Genomic DNA, 18065 nt, shown 5'->3' on the forward strand with positions numbered 1-18065 from the left:
AGAAAGTTAAAAAGCATGAAGGAGCCACTTTCCTGTTCCATGCAGATATCATACTGGTGACAACCAAAAAAATAAAAACGAGAAAAACAAAGTAAAAGCATACTCTGCATGTTTGTTCCAGGTGCCACTAAGAAAATGAGAATACATAATGTATAGCTGAAGGACAATGCTTATGATAATTATAATATTCTGTGTTTTTTTTTTCTCCAATACAATACTTCCAACATTCAGATATTGGAAAATAAAAATCCCAATCTACTCTTTGTATAAAAAAGAAGCTTTCAAGTCAACAAGGAACAAAGGACTTTTTTTTGTTTTCTTTTGTTTGTTTTTTGTTTTTACACAGAAAAGGTAGATAAAAGAGGGAAGAAGAAGAAGAAGAGGAGAAAGAGGAGGAAGATGGAAGAGGAAGGGTGACAGGAGGGCAGATTTACCGCTGCACTTAGTGAGTGTGCTTTGACAGACTAAGGGGTGAGAGAGGTAGAGAGAGGTTCAGTGAGGGGTGAGGGAGGTGAAGGAGGGGGCGGGTCACGGCAGGGAGTCTATGTGGCGTATCTCTTCGTCCATTGTTTGGCTATTCTGTCATGCTCTGTTCTGTTGGTCAAGTACTGTGTGGCGATGCTTCCCACCAGAGGGTCGGCTGAAACAGAGAGAGAGAGATCAATAAATCTTTATTACAGACTCAAAAGTCCAGATGTAAAACAAACAACACGTCAAATAAAATAAGCAATGGAAATGCAGCATAACAGAAGAATGTAGATCATTATGGTTGAGCGCTCTGGTTGCCAAACAATATCAAACAGAGGCTCATTCAAGCAGTCACTGAAGGAAAACCTGTGGATCTTTATTTTGATGTAACTGATTAATCTTTCTTCATCACTGAACTTTGCCTGCTTTCATTAATTTTAGTGCACGGTTAAAGTTGTTGGATGTATTTAATGCTGACTAGCTGTGCTTTGTGTTACGGCCATTGGGAGTCCTAATGAATAAAGAAATAAACGAACTGTCCTAAAGAAATGGTTTCCAAAGTAACCGTTTTCCCCTAACTGGCCAAGAAAACCAAAAACAGCAATATTTATTCCAGCTCTTGAGATGAGTACACTCTGCTCTCCGGTTTAGACACATCCCTGCATGCTGGAGGGCTGCTGTCAGATGGCAGCAACGTTTACAAGGAAACTGCCTCAATCTTTAAATTTGGCAAACTAAACAAGCTGTTTATCTGCACACACCGACAGACTTTCTTTCTTTTTAATCCTGCGAGTTCTTAATCCTAATCCTATGTTTCGGAGAAAAGCAAAAAGTACTTGTTGGTTAAAAATGTAAATGGGTTTTGACGTGTGTCTTTGGCTTCAGAGAACAAAAGCAACATTATCTGATAGCTCACAGTCAGGGTCCTCACTGATGATGGTTTAGACCTCAGAACCTTAAGTTAGATGCTTTGTAAAAGAAACCCGCTGTGGATGGGAGCAGCTGAAAAGATGTTTTTCCTTTAGCTTTTAAGCTTCTTGATAAGGTGGACTGATAAGATCTTCAGTGGCTTTTTGCCTGCAAAGTTTTGATTGCTTCACTGCTGCTGTTATAAATCTGTTTGTTGAGAAGACTTAAGGCTGCCTGGGCTGGACCTTAATAACTCTGATTCATGAACAAGTTCATGAACAGGTTTCCTGTTTTACACTTTGCACATGTCTATTTTTAGCCGCAAACATCTTCCTGCTGTGCTTAGAATCATTGCCATCGTTGTTACGCTCTGCTACTGTGTGTAACATCACCACAGCCCTATAAACCATTTATCCTGGTGCTCTGTAGGTGTCACCATAAAGAACAAAAAGAACAGAACACAGCCCAACACTGGTACGGTCAAGAAAGCAGTCACACAGATTTTAAAGTTGTTTTTCCCAGAGTGATTCGTCTTTTGAAGATGCTGAAGCGGAGACTCTCTGAGCTTCTGTACGAGAGCAGTGAAACTGCAGTAAAGACCAAGCTGCCCGTACAAAGCAAGGCGTGCACCTGCACTTTGGCTAGTGCTGCCATTCACCAGGGCAACAAAGGCAAGTATAAACTAGGAGTAAGAACAGTCTCTTATTTTGGTAACCGTAAACACTTCCTGTATTTGAAAACAGGATACACTTGAAAAAATATTGATGTCTAAACCTCTGACTTTCGGTACTTTAATTACATTTAGACTTTCCTTGTAATTTTGTTACACAAGTAAAATGTTAAAGTTAATGGAATTGGGTCAAATAAAATTTACTAGACTCATATAGATTGAGTTTATACCAAGCATATTTTCCTTAATGAATAATAAAAAGCTTAAAAAAAAAAATCAATTTGATTTTATTAAAAACTACTGCTGAAGAGGGCCAATAATTATTTTTCTGAGTGTATTAACAGCAAACTAAAATCTCTGTTGTTCACATTCACTTTAGCCTGTGAACTCAAGCTGCTGCTGGAAAAAAAAAGTCACTGGACCAGCAGCTGGCCAAACCTCACCCGAATAACTTTTTTGCAGTATAGCTATGAGGAAGACTCTTTAATAGGGTCTCATCATACACTATACACCCAACAATGACTCAATTTCAAAGCATTAAGCTTAAAATTAGTGTAAATAACGTTAACATTTGATAACCTTACATTTTTCTACATAAAGTCCTGAGTTTCTGCTACTTCCTGTCTCACCTCTTCAAGTGTAGCTGCTTAATGGTTGCAGACACTGTGCAAACATAACATCTTGCTCTGAAGCCACAAAGCTAATAACAGCCCAGTGTTTTTTTTGGTTTGCTTTTTAACATGACATTGTGTTTTTTCTTATAAGACTGTGGGTCAGTTGTTCTTTCCTGGTGCGAAATGTGGTTTTGGTATTTACAACTTTAAGCTTCTAATTGTGCCAAATATCTGTCAGCATCTGACGGCCTTGGGGAAACAATGAGGGCTTGAATTGGCTGTGGTTTCCTTAATACACAGGAATAGTTAGCATTCTGGAAACATAAGACCACATTTCACATCAGAGTTAAGTAAAAACAAACACTGCATTCAAAGGACAGAAAGAAGGAAATGAAGACAGAACAGTTACCTACATTAAAAAGTCTCTGGCCATAACAAACAGCATTAAACAGATACCTGGGTTACAGTCAGTGAGCAGGGAGCAGATGGACAGCAACACCTTGGAGATGGTGAGGGCGGGGCTCCAGTTGTCCTTCAGGATGTCCAGGCAGATCACCCCCTGACTGTTGATGTTGCAGTGATAGATCCTGGTACGGAAAGTTACCTGCAGACACAAAGACAAATGCACTTTAGAGAAGAAGGGCTTTAAAAAAGAAAATAAGAGAAATATTTGAGATTTTCCCATCAGTGTTGTTTATGTTTTTATTTGGTGATCTCTGCATTAAACAAAACATGAGATCCCTTTTTCCCTTTGCCTTGTGGACATCATACCAGGTGAATCCAGAGCTGATTGTCAAGGAAGAGCTGTTGATTTACTGGCTGCTCTATGTAACCACCCTCAAATATCACTGTGAGCTCTGGGGAGAAAAGAATAAGACTCCGGGTACAAGGGGTGGAAATGAGCTACCTATGAAAGAGCTCCCCTTAGAGACAGGACGAGGAGCTCGGTCATGCAAGAGGGACTCTGAGTAGAGCCGCTACTCCTCCAAAAGGATCCAATTAAAATGGTTCCAGCTTCTGATCAGGATGCTTCCTGGATGCCAGCTTGGTGAGATGCTTTGTGCAACACCAACTGGGAGGAGACCCTGGGGCAGAACCAGGACCTTGGCTTCCCTGGGAACACCTCTGTCTCTTCTCCAGAGAAACTAAAAGCAGTGGCATTGGGAAGGCATCTCTGCCTACACAATTAAGATTAAGGCACTGACCTCCCAGCCCATTGTTCCTTCACTGGGCTGGTTTCAGTCATTATGCAAATGTACTGTTTATAAGGTTGGGGAAACCTGCAGTCAGCTGAGACTGAAGAAGTCACTTGGCTGAGTGACGAAACGTTTCTCCCACAAAACGCTACGTCCAGATGAGTAGAATCAACTTTTGGAGATTTACTTACCTGGATGATTGAGCATGCATCAAGACATCTCTGCCTACACTGTTAACCTCCCACCCCCCGGCACCTGGATCCAGATAAGTGGAAGTCCGTTTTAATTCCATAAACACTAACACTCAACCAACACTGAAAGCCACCACCCAGCAGAAGACGAGTAAAAAGGGCAACAAATGATTAAGCCTGTAAAACCAGCATGTTAGCTGTAAGTGGGATAAAATAAAAGATCTTAAAAAAAGAATATGTTACCATGTAGTCTGATACTTTCAGTGATAATAACAGGTGAGACAGAGGAGGGCAGCTTAAAAGCTTTTCTCCGTTACTCACATTAACACCGATGTATCAGCATCAGGCCTAGTATAATGGGTCTGCCTGATTGCTTCACTGAGGGCCATTCTGCACCATTTGTCACAGTTTCTGGATCAATACTGAGCCATAAATACACAGTTAATCTAAAACAGCTGTTTTTTATTATTGTGAACATGATTATTTTTGGTTTTATCCTCTGGAATTTTTCACATTTTTATATTTTTGCTGAAACTGGCTGGCCAACAGAGGGCAGCATGGTGTAAAAACAACCGAGCACATTGAGAGTTGATCAGCTTACCTGTCTCAGCAAACAGGCTCCTGCAACCACAGACTGCATAACACACCCTCTCAGCTAACAGCCTCCAAACACAGAGCTGTCTATGTCTGCCGTCTCGCTCAGATTCGAGCTTGACATCTGTATGGTCCGGACACTTGACACCTCTGCTTCTCCAATCATGAACATCTGGCCCTCCTGACCCTGACCCTCCAGAGGAAACATCTAATGAGCGCTGGCACCCCCCCCAACCTATCCCCTCCTTTGGGGCCAGCGCTGAAAATCACACACAAGGCAGGACGTTATAAATAACCAACCCCTCCCACCCCCACCGCCTCTGCGGACACAGTGCTCCTCTTTCCTGGCTCAGAAACACAAACACATCCACCTGGTGAACTTGTTAGGTTGACTTTTTTTATTTTCTTGTAAAGCCTCAGATGTGAAAGTGTTTCTGCAGTGAGGAGTGTACGGTGGCTAAAGGACGAAGACGTGTGTGTGTGTGGGGGGGGGGGGGGGGGGGGGGGGGGGGGGGGCTGGCTGTAGATCACAGTGTGTTGGAGGGGTTGGCGGTATTGAAGGGGGCGGAAACACTCAAGCTCCCTCTGGCTACAGAAAGCTGGGTTTGTTTGAGTCTGCTGTCAAACACAGAGTTGGTGGTTACATGGCACAAAGAGCGAGGAAGAGGGAGAGAAGAGGGTGAGGGAGCACGGGGAGGGGTGCACGTAACTAACATGGAGAGTGTGTGTGGGGGTGGGGGGGAATGAAGGCCAAGTGAAAGTATAATCGGGAGCACTACAGACTAAAGGAGATCGTCCCCAACAGTCTGCATGTTCAGTAAATGCCGTCAACTTGACATCACTAAAAGTACTCTGCAGACAACGCCACATATTACAAGAATGGGAGTCCTTTATACAGTGAAAACAGGACGGGTCAAATATTCAACTCAACTGCAGCACTTATTCCTCAAACAACATGTTTGATGTTGAACACCAAAGGAAGTCAAATAGAGCAGAAGTTAAGCTCTTACTGGAGAATCAACCAGCGAAAACAAAACAAAGGAAACTTACTTTTCAGATTTGAAAATGGGACGTGGGTGTCTACATTTGGGAATTGCAGGTTCAGATGTTGGTCTTTACCTTACTGCTGTGAAAATATCACACGAATGCGCTTTTATTATGAAAGGAAATATGTGGTCATGCTTTGTGCACTGCTGCAGGCTAATCATTGGTTTCCAGATTAAGAAATGAGCCAGATATATCCTCCACACCCCCACAGTCCGTCCAGAGTCTGTGCAGTGTGTAGTTAATATTTGGCCCGCTGCTAAAAAATCCAAACGACTAAACAATTGCGTCTTCTGACTGCTGACCTTGGGGGGTTTGAAAGGGTAGTCTGGTGTGAAGGCGATGTCCAGGAAGAAGACCCCTCCCTCGTACACTGAGCCCGGTGGCCCCAGGATGGTCGACCTCCACTCGTAGATGTTGTCTCCTTTGGGGCCGGCGCTGGAAAATTGAAACAAAAGATTGGTTAATATGTTAATCAGCACGGAGCATTGAAATCGACATCCTGGTGTTCATACTGCCAGCGGGCTGATAGAGATTTGGGGCGGCAGCTGAGGCGGTGAAATGCCTGCTTCTGACAAGTTAATGATGGAGATTTGGGGAATGCTGAAGCCATGGAGGGTTGAGGGTTTTTTAGTTCAAGGCTATTTTTGAAGGATTTACACCATATTTCAAAATTTTGATCAGAAGATTGGATTTCTTGCCACTGGGGGGTCGAGGAAGTGAAGCATTTCTGAAAAACTGACACACACTAATGATACTGCATGAGCATGAGACCTCAATAAATGAAAGACACACAAAAAGCTAACAGAAGAAGACCAGCAACGCACGTGTACATGGAAATAATTCATCTGCAAAAAGGCTTTAATGCTCCAAAAAACAAAACAAAACAAACAAAAAAACAAAACAGTAATGGCCAGTGTTAGAGAGAGTGCTCTTTGGTTTTGTCCTGTGGTTTCTTCTCACTGGTTGATGTGGTAACAGAGATAAGCTCAATAATCAGCTCACAGATTCATTTTGGTGACACTTTTTTGGAAAATGTGCCAACTGGGCTCTAAAAATAAGACAGATAAAGCAATAACTAAGAAACAGTTGCATAAAGACTCTGCAGCTCTCCCTGAATGGATAAAAATACTTCAGGAAACGTGTGAAATGGAAGAATTGATATTCTCTCAGACTACACAACTACACACATCTGGGGAAAGCTGGGAAAAACACTGGATATCGTATCCGACTGAAATGAAATGCAATGATTTTTTTCTGCAGGTTTAGTTTTATTGTTTAGTTTTATTTTGGTTTTTTTTGTTTTTTTTAGGAAGAACTAATGGAGCAGATCTCTGGATATGAGTGTTACGCACACGGGCCCAGAATATGATTGTTTAGTTCTCCTAAAAGGAAAACTAAACCACCGCTATAATCATCAATAAAACATGAAGCTTGGGCAGGGAGCGCGTGTGTGTGAGCATGAAAGGAGGTGCACCCACACTTAAATACATTAATAAATCATAATATATACACTCTGACAATAAAAAAAAGAGCAGGTTATCGCCTCTCTTCATTTTGTTTCTCTTCCTGTGGACAGACTTGTACTCCACATCTTGAACAGCAGTTTGTGATGGTAGTCCTCGTTCTGCTCTGTAGCCTTGTGGTCACTTCAGCCGCTCTCCACCTGCTGTAAGCTCTGGTTAGAGCGGACCACCAGCTCACAGCAAATCTCCATAACAGAACAAGTAGTGCCGTCACCACAAGTAGCCCAAGACGGTGGAGCTGGAAATGAGCCCACCCGTAGGGAAACATGAAGAGAGAGAAGGGCCGGGGCTGACTGGTTAGCAGACTGAATTTTGAAAATGAGAGTGTGGAGATTTTCTTGATAGTGGGGCCACCCACTCGAGTAAAGCTCATGGGTCATAAAACATATTCTCATAAATAAATGAATATTAGCAGAGTTCGTTTTCTACCATTCATTCGATTTAAACTTTGAGCAAGTGAAAACTGCCTCACTGAGGTACACAGAACAAAAATATTTGTGTTTGATTCTGCATCTGTAAATCTTATATTTAGGTGTATATTCTAATATATAAAGCATTTAATTCCACTACAATCTGGTGTACTTTGTGTCCAGATTTTTTACACATTCCAGCACTTTTTCTGTCACGTTTTCTTTTCCGTTGTTGAATGTGTGCCCTTCACTTTTAGTCCCGACACCATACGCATTTCATTTTACCACTGACGGCCATGATTGTGGGATTTATTTGTTCTATTTTTTGTTGAAAAATGACAAGAAAAAAAAAAAAAAAAAAAAAGACAAATATGACCTTAAAGACTTTTACATGAGATATTTAAAAAGCCCAACTGGTGCAAAATGATTAAATATTCATGCTGTTTTTGTCTTCATTAGAGGAGTATTTATGTCGCGCAGAGATTGAAGGTCACATCTGTTGTATAGGCGCCGTAATTAATACCATTTCCATATTAAGGGCTTCCTTCCCCCCAACCACCATTGTCTACAATAAGACCCTGATCTGGCACAGAGCCATTTAGAGACCAGGACAATGTCCAGATCACAAAGCCCGGGACAATGAACAATCCCTCCTATTTCATGTAATTACCAGGGATGGTGTTTAATGCCAAACCTTAGCGTCTGGCAGATGTGCTAACAAATGTGTGCATATGAAGCGCAGGCACACAGGGCTGTGAGAGCACTTTTATTTAAACCAAGAGCTTGAGAGATATTTCCTGGAAGAGACTCTGCAACAGCCTCCAACGTTAAACTGTTAAAAGCAGCATCTGGCTCCAAGCATGCCCCTGACAATAGATCACTCTCCGTAAATAGAAATCAGACTTGAGACATTTCCTTCTTCCTTCCAGTGTCAACACACACAAATTTCCACTAATCTACTTTTACACTGCCCGTCTCTTAAGCCTTCTTTAATTAGCTCATTATGACTACTTATTCTCTGGGGAATTACAGCAGAATACACTTGATATAATAATAAAACAATCTGACTTTGAAAAGAATCGTGGTTTTAGTCATTTGTATCTGTAAACTTTAAAGTGTGATATCTAAAACAGTGCACGGTGACTGCTGGATGAGTGATTGTCGCATAAAGGACACAGGTGGTGTTAAACAGCACACGGGTGGTAAGAGGGTCCATTTAAACCGTGGAGTGTTACAACACTGGTTTAGTTTGTTTTGGCAGGCACAAACAGTGCTGTCTAAATATGCTGAAAAGACACCAAATAACCCCAAAATTTCAGGCTTCGTTTCGCCTCCAAACAAACGTTCGGACTGAGCACAACAGCTAAAGCCACTGTAGGCAGTGAGCACAAAGAAGAAGGATTTACAGGCACACAGAGACAGATGTTGACATCTGATAGCCAGCAGTTTGGGCCTGTCATAACAATATACAGTGAGGAAAAACACACATTATGAACTGCTCCTCTCATCCAACTATCCCTTCTAAAGAGAAGTTAAATCAGAGCAGAGAACTAGTGGACTAGAGCTTTCAGGACAGCAGATCTGTTTAGTGTAACATGTCAATCATAAGAGTAAGAAATGTCAAACATGGGCAACACTAGAACAAGCGGGTCAATTGAATCCACTGGCATTTTGAAGGAAAAAGTTAAAATCCTACACTGAAACCTGATGAGCACCTCTCAAAATCAATGTAGGAAAGAACAGCTGTGATTGGCTGGTTTGGTACCATCATTTCCTCCTGTGCATTTCCAGTTCCTGCTACTTAAATGCTGTCATTTTGATATGCATGTTATATGATGACCAAATGCTAGCTTGATTTTTTTAACAGATAAATATAAAGAGGGAGGAGTTGTGGTCGGGGATAGCATGTTGAGCCAGAGCAGATAAGTGAAAAAAACAGCAGTGCAGCCTGTACAGAACAGGGAGAATCACAGCTGACTGAGCAGAGTGTCCAGACTGTGAGAATCTAATTCGATTGAGTCATGAGTGAAATCCACCGGCGAGCAGCTGAATTGGACGGGTTTCAGGCCTGAGGAGCAGAAGGCTATGGTTCTCTGGGTTGGGGGAAGAAAGGCTGCCCCAAGCGAGGGAGTTCAAGTATCCTGGGAAGTCCTGCAGTAATGTAGGCGTTGCACCAGACTGTTGTTGTGAAGAGAGAGCTGAGCCAAAAGGCTTTACCATCCCTATTCCAACCCTCCCGTGGTCATGAGATCTAAAAGAGCAAGTTTGCGAAAACAAGCAGCTGAAATGAGTTTCCAGTGTAGGGTAGAGATAGGGAGAACAGCTGAACTGCTACTGCTGGTCTGGCCATCAAGTTAGGATGCACGCTCATCTAGAGGGGGGAACTCAGAAGTTCTGCTGGGAGAAGGATGTCTGAAATACTCCACGTAGCCTGAGACTACGTGGAAGGCTAACATACTACGATGGACTGGAGGTTGGATCTTTTTTGAAAACACGGAAAACTATTTGAAAGGGTTATTCACAAGTGGATTTGAAAATGTATTTGATCTGTAATCAAATGATTTGATTAACTTAAAAACAAAAAAGAATGATAAAATTTAGTTAAAAAATGAAAAATTCTTTGCGTGGCTGCTGATGTTGGAGCAACAAAAACAACTGCAATCTTTATACATCACACACCACTTAGTTTGTCCGCTGAATGTGAACACAAGCTGAGCCACCCTGGAAAAGACTCGGTCCAAATTGGTCCGGACATGTTGTCATAACTGGCACCGCAGTCGTTATGTCAGCGCCTGCCTTTATGTGAACTCATTTTGTGCCTCATTCGCTGTTAACAGCAGGTTTTTACCTCATCCTTTAGTCTGAACAACTGTTCAAAACAACCTTCAGATGTTGTCAAATGATGCTTTATAACATCTAGCTTATTCCAAGCATACACCCACCTTTATCTGTGAGTGGGTATGGCTTTCAAACGCAGGCCTTTTAGTGTAAATCTGACTGATAAATAAATGATTTAGTTCTTTTCAAATGTGGACGAGTGAGCTGAGCCACTCACTGGCTCAACATTACTCTGCATTTCCTGCTGGGAAAGAACCACAAAGACAGCTTATTTTTCTTGCTTGAGGATATCTTCCTTCTGTGACTCTTTAGCTTACATTTCTGTGCTACATACACACAGACACACTCACATATCAAGGTAACACTTTTATCACATCTATTCAAAAGCTTCTGTGTCACCGCGGTGAATAAAAGAGGTGACTATTTCATTCTCTGGCATCCCCAATAGAAGGAGATGCTCACTTCTTTTGAGGGTGATGAGATTGTAGTGGCGATAATAACTCAGACATGAAGGAAAGATAGTGATGATAGGGCACGGCAGAGGTGCGCGCTCAGCAGCGAGATTGCTGTAGGGGAGCTGACAACCGCACAAGGGCTGTGGATAAAGGCTAAGTCAATAGCTGAATGTGCATGCCACCACTGGCTGTTGCTTGGAGACCTCCTCCCCCCACCGGCTCCGGCGCTCCCATGGTGCTTTGTTGCAGCTGGTTGAAGGCCAGCTCATTCAGGATCTGACAGTCTCTCTCTCAGAGGCTATTAGTTTTGGGAGATTTGAGCGCTGCAGCCGTCATAAAGTTCGAGTTGGTTCAGTTCATCTGCAGATGCACGATTTTAAGTGTTTGTAAGAGATTTCCTTCACCAGGCTGTTGTGGTGATCAGTTAAAATGCCTGATTAGTCGACTAATCGCATAAATAATCGGTGACTAGTCGACTATCAAAATAATCGTTTGTGGCAGCCCTATACCTAACTCCTAATGACCACAGAGAGGGTGCGACACACTGAGGAAGGCTCGCCCTCTGCCCACTACATCAGACTGTGGCAGCAACACCACAATATGACTATGTAGTAATTTTAATAGTCCATTTTAAATTAATAGTCAAAAAATGTGTTTGCATAATAATAAGCTCTGCAATTAATCTAGCCTTTAGTCAAACCCCGCAACAAAGAGGGTCTCGCTGCTGCCAGCTTTGAGCAAAATTTACAGGAAAAAATTTAAATAAAGTAAGCTAGCAGTTTATGTACAACCAGGCAGCCTTTATTCAGACTTCTTCTATAGCTTTGTCACTGTGAAAACTAACCCACAGTGCATGCGGGTTTGTTCAAAACGATCACTTTTTCTTCAAATTCTATTGTGATAGCGATTACAGCAGCAAGAGCTGTCACTGTCGCCTCCAAAGCAACTCCATTTTCTTTCACTCCATCCAATCACGAAGCTTCCGCTTTGCTTCTCGCTGTGTGCATATCAGAGAGGCTCCAGCTTCACCATAATTTACCGCAGTGTCATCTTCACTGCTGCTGGGAAAAACCGAAGCTGCCTGGGCTCAGTCTTTTCAATACGCACACATGCTTGTAGATGTGTTTTATGGTCTCCATGCATCCTTGCTTTCTATGTATAAAAGAATTAAAGAAAAGAAAAAACATTTTGATAGCTCAAAGAATTCTTTTGTTTCAAAAAATATATATTAAAAAAAATAAGATCTGTTTGATTGAATTATGTGTTACCAGTCTAAAAACCTGGGACTCCATAATAATTTGATCACAAACAAATTTCAGTGCAATCGTTGTAGTCGGGTGTTTTTTTTCCCCTCCTTGCATTCATCCATGCATGTTCCTCTTATCCTAATGGAGAGGGGTGGGGGCTGGAGCCTATCCCAGCTGCCACTGGGTGAGAGGTGGGGTATACCGTGGACAGGTTTGCAGCATGTCGCAGGACTAACAAAGAGACAGACAACCATTGGCATTCACAATCACACATGCGGGCAATTTAGAATTACTAGTTAACATAACTCCACTAACTGCATGTCTTTGGACTGTGGGAGGAAGCCAGAGCGCCCAGAGAGAGCCCACACATGCACAGGGAGAGCATGTGAACTCCACAACGAAAGGCCCCGGACAGATGGTGGTTCAAACCCAGGAGCTTCTTGCTGTGAGGCTTTTGTTTTAAAGTAAATGTAATTAAAATCTTTTTTGAAAAAACATAATATTTTACATATTTACTTAAGATTTTGGATTCTGTGTGATCATGCTTGGCTGGTGCCTTGGCAAAAAAAATAAAAATAAATAAATAATCAAGTGAAATTGTGAAACTGAAAAAAAGCTAACCCGCAATAATCTTACAACCAACCCTGAAATGGGGAGTGACAGTCATAAATATTCTCCGTCCCTTCTGTCTTTCTCTGCCTCTGTGGGAAAACAATCCTCTCTTCAGGCAGACAGAAGCAGCTCTGCACACTTACATGACGTTCACCACCTTAACAGTGCTGTTTAAAGGCTTTGTTACAGGCTGAAATAACAATAATCTGTGGTCAATAACACGCTACATCTGCAGTGCACTGTCAGCCAAACGCCTCGATGTAGTATTTGGGTCATTTGTTTGAGGGGTCTGGGATGCATTAGTGTGCGGGTGTCTGTGAGAAACTTGCCACTGCCTTGTCCTCAGAGATTATGATCACGGAGGAACCCACTTTGACAGCTGTGCTGCTTCCTACACAGCAGAGCCCCAATATGACGTTTCAACACAGATTCATCCCGCTTCTGCTTTTTGGTTCATTCTTTCTCCGGACATTTATTTTAGGGATGAATGAGGGACTTTCCTGGTGACTAATTTAGTAGTTGATTAAAACAGAACAGAAAAAACAGCACCAAAATCTAATGGATGTGGTTAAATATACATACATGAGTGTTGTGTTATTAAAAACATTTTATTTTACATCAAATTTCTGTCTTCCAGTGACGTGAATTGAAAATGAGGTGTTATATAGGCCGCTTCCACTTTTGGGACACAGCTCTCTTGTTTTGCTTTGGTTACAAAACAAACACACCTCTTTCCTTTACAGGAAACCTAAACTCACTTACTGCTTAGTTCAGCTCCAGACAAAATGAGTAAAACAGAGCCCTTATTCAGTGAGATTCATATACCAAAAAGGTTTCTGTCTTTGTCCTAATTACTCAGGGCCTTTCACCTCTTTTGGTGACATATGACGGATACCACTACCCCACAGTTATTCTGAGGCATCTTTTCTGTGAATTCACCATCTGGCCAAGGCCCATGTCCTCTGACATGGACCTCATGATCAAAAACACAGCCTACCCTGGCCCTAACCCCTTAATAAACAACCCTCTTCACACCATCATTTTTGCTTCTCTTTGCTCCATTTTTAGATATTTGTTTGTTGAAATAAGAAATTTATTTAACCTTCACATAAATCTCCTGTAAAAGGCATACAGGATGATTTGTTGAGCATGGCTAATATTAGCAGCAGAAGGCTGTGTAGTTGACACGATTCAGTCATGTTTTTATGCTGGCAGTGTCTGTGAGAAGGAGCGAGTAATCAAATCTCACACTGACCTCAACAATGAGCACAATACCAAAGCCGTTTTCACACACACACACAAACCTCTGGTCATTTTCTCAGGTCAGGATATTTTCCACAGTTGTCTGTTTTCAGATGTAGCACAGCAGGAAATAGTCTGCTTCAACACTCAATGAGGTTTCCATGGACCTTGTAAGAAAACTCAGTGTTCTCACATTCGCCTCAGCTGGGTGATCTGTAGAAGAGCTTACGACTTCTGCGTGTATGAAACCTGCAACGAATTCATGACAGCGTTGCCTGTGAGGATGTTCAACTTAATGACCCCTCACACCGGCCTTCAGTATTTTGCCTCAACGAAAATCCTCAAGTGAACTGAAAGCTGGGAGAAAATAAAAATGGACAGTTTCCTTTTCCTCTGCAAACCGTCTTGAGGTTTCAGTTTCTTTGTGGCGTATAAAGAGTACACTGTACAACAGGCCTGCCTCGTCATTTTTACCTTTCACTCTCAGTTCCTAAAAACTATCCAAGCTGCGCCACATAATCACAGCCAGCCGTAACATTTCCATATATATTAAATGACCTTTCTTTCCCATGGTACGGCTCGGCCTGCGCAACCAGAGAGTCCTTCACACATTTAATCACCCACACTACCACACCTCATAGACGGAGCAATCTACAGATAGGTGCCAATGGCAAAAGATAACCTTTATCTTAAAGCATGAGAGCAGGACTAATCTTTGCAACATCGCTGACCTATCTCATGGTTATTGTCACCTAGAGCCAACAGGGATCAGGTTAAGTTGATGAAAGACTGTTGGTCATGAGACATGCTTCTGAATTTCTAAGCAGATGTAAAATTATCTGCTCTGATCATGTTTACAGGAAAAAGCTTCTCTTAGACTCTTAAAGAGGGAATTGATAAACATCAGATACCACTTGAGGATGCTCTGGAACAAACTGAAATGTCAGACCAGAATAAACTTAAGTTTTTCTACATCAAAGAAAACACTGCAAGCAACCACTATTAAAGAATGCACGAGTGAAAAGCGCAGCTGCAGGGAAACAGCAAGAACATCCGCCATGTGTGCCAAAAGGACTGCATGGTGGTGATGGAGTCTTTCTGAAACAGACTTTAAGACAAACAATACACAAATTCCCTCTTCACCATCACTGAAACACATCCAACAAATACAGCGCTAAGGCTTCAAAGACGGCTTCTTTACTGGTCTCACCATGTTAAAGCCAGACTGTCCAGTGCATAGGCTGCAGTCAACAGAACATAATCAAATAAATCTGCATGTGAACAGCCATCAGATTAAAGGGGAACTATTATGCTTTAATTTGATCCTGTCATATATACTGTTCATGCTAAACATCCATCATCTGCCACTTATCTGGGTTGTGGGGGTAGCAGTTTAAGCTGAGACTCCTCCTGCAGCTCTTCTGGAGAACAACGAGGCGTTCCCAAGCCGCTGAGACACAGGGCCAGATTTACAAATGGTATGCGCCGGTGCAAACGCCTCTTCTGTTAAAAACCCACCATTGGTATTCTTGTGGCACAAAATTTAACAACAACAACAGAAAGCTTATTTTCTGCCTGCTGTGGTGATGACAGTTGCCACTAGGAGTCTATATTATGTGGAATGAGAAGGGTAGATGTTATCTAAGCAAGTGCATAACTGCTGCAGGTGAGTGGCTCAAAGCTTTAACTATTCTTTTTACCGAGTCCTCACCTGCATGTTTAGGGCCAAGCCCCACACGAATACTGGTATTTTGATAAAACAGAGTGCAGCTGAAGTAAACTGAGCGTCAGAAGGAGGAGAATCCCAACACAAGATGCATCCAAGAAGGCGTCTGGCAATGGAAAGCCATCTTACTTTGTAGTGTCCACGTTTGTTTCTATACACTAACACTACTCTTAATGTAAACATTATTTACTACAAATTTTAAAGGACAGTGGTGACGGGAGCTGTTTAAATTTACACACAAAAACACACACAGAACAAAACTTCAAAGCTCACTACAAAATAAACCATGTGACAATCTGGGATGATTTTTGACTGAATTATGCAAAACTACAACAATAAAAATATGGAGCTGGAAATAGATATAATAATAGAACCCCTTTAACCAACTATGTGAAAAGTTGAGCAATCTGTGAAATTTCTGGGCCTCAGTGCTGGTCTTCAGCTTTTTTCCTCATGAAAGGATGTTTCAACATATTTCGAGAATTTTTTCCCAGCATTTGCAGCTGATTTTTATATTAAAAACACATGGATGAATTTAGCTCCCCAGTCACTAATATCTTCAACAACTCTGGAAATGTTTTTCTGAAAATATGACTGTTTATATACAGAACATATAGACGTACAGCTGTGAGCTGCAGGAATTTTATTAAAGGTTTCTATGGATTTTATTTCCCTCTAACCACTGTATAAACTGGTCTCTACAGGAAGCCGATGACTTCAAGCTAACCACAGCTGGCACTCTCACCGAAACGAGAAACTACACCGCCACCTTTAAAGCGTAAAAAGGGTGAGGGAGTGTGACACTGAAAAGATGCTGTTGGATCCAATATTGCTTGCACATAATCTAAAAGGTCACCGACAGAAACATGCAAACATAATCAAACGTGATGCTGTGTGTGAGCAAAACAAAGAGCAAAAACAGAGAGCTCCAGAAGCAGACTGTCACACACAGAGCTGTTTACAGCGGCAGGTAAATAGCTGTCTGAGCCACAAACTGCACCAAGGGGCTGATAAATAAAACGGGGAGGTAAACTCGTAATTGAATGTGAATCAGTATGTTTTGGAGCTTGTGAATACCGCTAAGCACAAATAAAGCTATTATCTGTATTATTCGCCATTCCAGTTCATTCCCCACAGGCACTTTTTCCCCCCCTAACAGCACCGCCATTCAGTTAAGATCTTCTTTTCTATCAGCGGCTGTGGCGGTTATCAGAAGAGGAACTATAATGAAGCAATCTTCTTTCCCCCCAACCGTGAAAGAGCCCCAAGACCAATTACTGTGCAGCTCGACAGCCGGGGTGACACCTCCTTCCTCTGTTCTCTCGTCTTTATTGTCTCAAATGACATGGTTTGTTTTTTTTAAATCGAGCCTTTTTTTGTTAGTCTGTACAATGAATACTGCAATTACTGACCGGAAGGTTTATACAGCAACAAGGGAAATGGTTGAGTAGGTGGATGCATGCGTTTCCAAGTCGAAGGGAATAATACAGTTTGATTCCCACAGGGAGACGACTGTGTGTGCGCTCGGTTCAATCAATACACACTGTTGTGAGTGTTGAACTGAGGAAGTATACTTTATGAGAGAGGCCTTTTACTTAAAAAGTCTGTCATGTTCATGCAGCTGTATTTCAATTACTGTGAAGAAAAAGGCTATTTAGAATATATCACAAACAGCACTCGCATAGAAATCAAACCTTTAACTTATTGTTTTATTTCGTGTTTTCAAGAGCAAATTTTTTTTTTTTTAATTATTTTTTCCTAAAAGTACAGCTCTGATTGCTAGCAGAGAAACCTCACCCACTGGAAAAACATTTGTGAGCGGCAGCCAATCATAAGCAAGGCTGCTTAAGGGAAATGAGCCAGATCTGGACTAGAAAGCCCGTTTGCTCTACACATGTGCAGCTAGAGCTTCTTCCTGTCTTTTCCTTTACAGTAAAAGCCTTGGGGATATATACTTTGGAAGTAATAGAATAAACACTTAGTGATGATAGGAATTGGTAAAAAAAAACAAAACAACAAAAAAACAAAAAAGGCAATTTACAGCAGATTGCAGGACTTGCATAGAATCTTATCTTTGGTTTTACTAGTCATAAAAACAGATTTATTTTGTTCTTAATAAATGTGCATTTTTCTTCCCATGTTCACAAAGCTGTAAATAAACAGAGGATCTGATCTCTTCACAATGCTTCTGAGGTACGACACAGAATTCAGTGTGGTAAGCATTTTCCCTCTCCATGTTCCTGCTGCTTGCTGCCAGCATCTGGTGCAGTGCAAATGTTTGCCTCAAGCTAAAAATGTATAAAGCAGAGCATATATCATTAGC

At 41.7% G+C, this 18065-nt stretch overlaps 1 protein-coding gene across 2 annotated transcripts in view; it reads right to left on the bottom strand.

Annotated features, from left to right (window-relative positions):
• Positions 1–359: 359 nt before the first annotated feature.
• The window catches only part of LOC113031613 (ubiquitin-conjugating enzyme E2 E2), a 35429-nt gene continuing 17723 nt past the window's right edge, over positions 360–18065 (bottom strand). Inside the window, exons 4-6 of one of the 2 annotated variants that reach the window (XM_026183846.1) lie at positions 5992–6124; positions 3118–3265; positions 360–640 (exon numbers count right to left, since the gene is read on the bottom strand). In XM_026183846.1, coding sequence (XP_026039631.1) covers positions 543–640; positions 3118–3265; positions 5992–6124 — 379 coding nt within the window. In that variant the 3' untranslated portion in view covers positions 360–542. Of the gene's footprint in view, positions 641–3117; positions 3266–4656; positions 4830–5991; positions 6125–18065 lie in introns of those variants that run through there. The other variant, XM_026183847.1, reaches the window with a different exon arrangement.

This window comes from Astatotilapia calliptera, chromosome 11 (genome assembly GCF_900246225.1).
Source record: "Astatotilapia calliptera chromosome 11, fAstCal1.2, whole genome shotgun sequence".
Lineage (NCBI taxonomy): Eukaryota > Metazoa > Chordata > Actinopteri > Cichliformes > Cichlidae > Astatotilapia > Astatotilapia calliptera.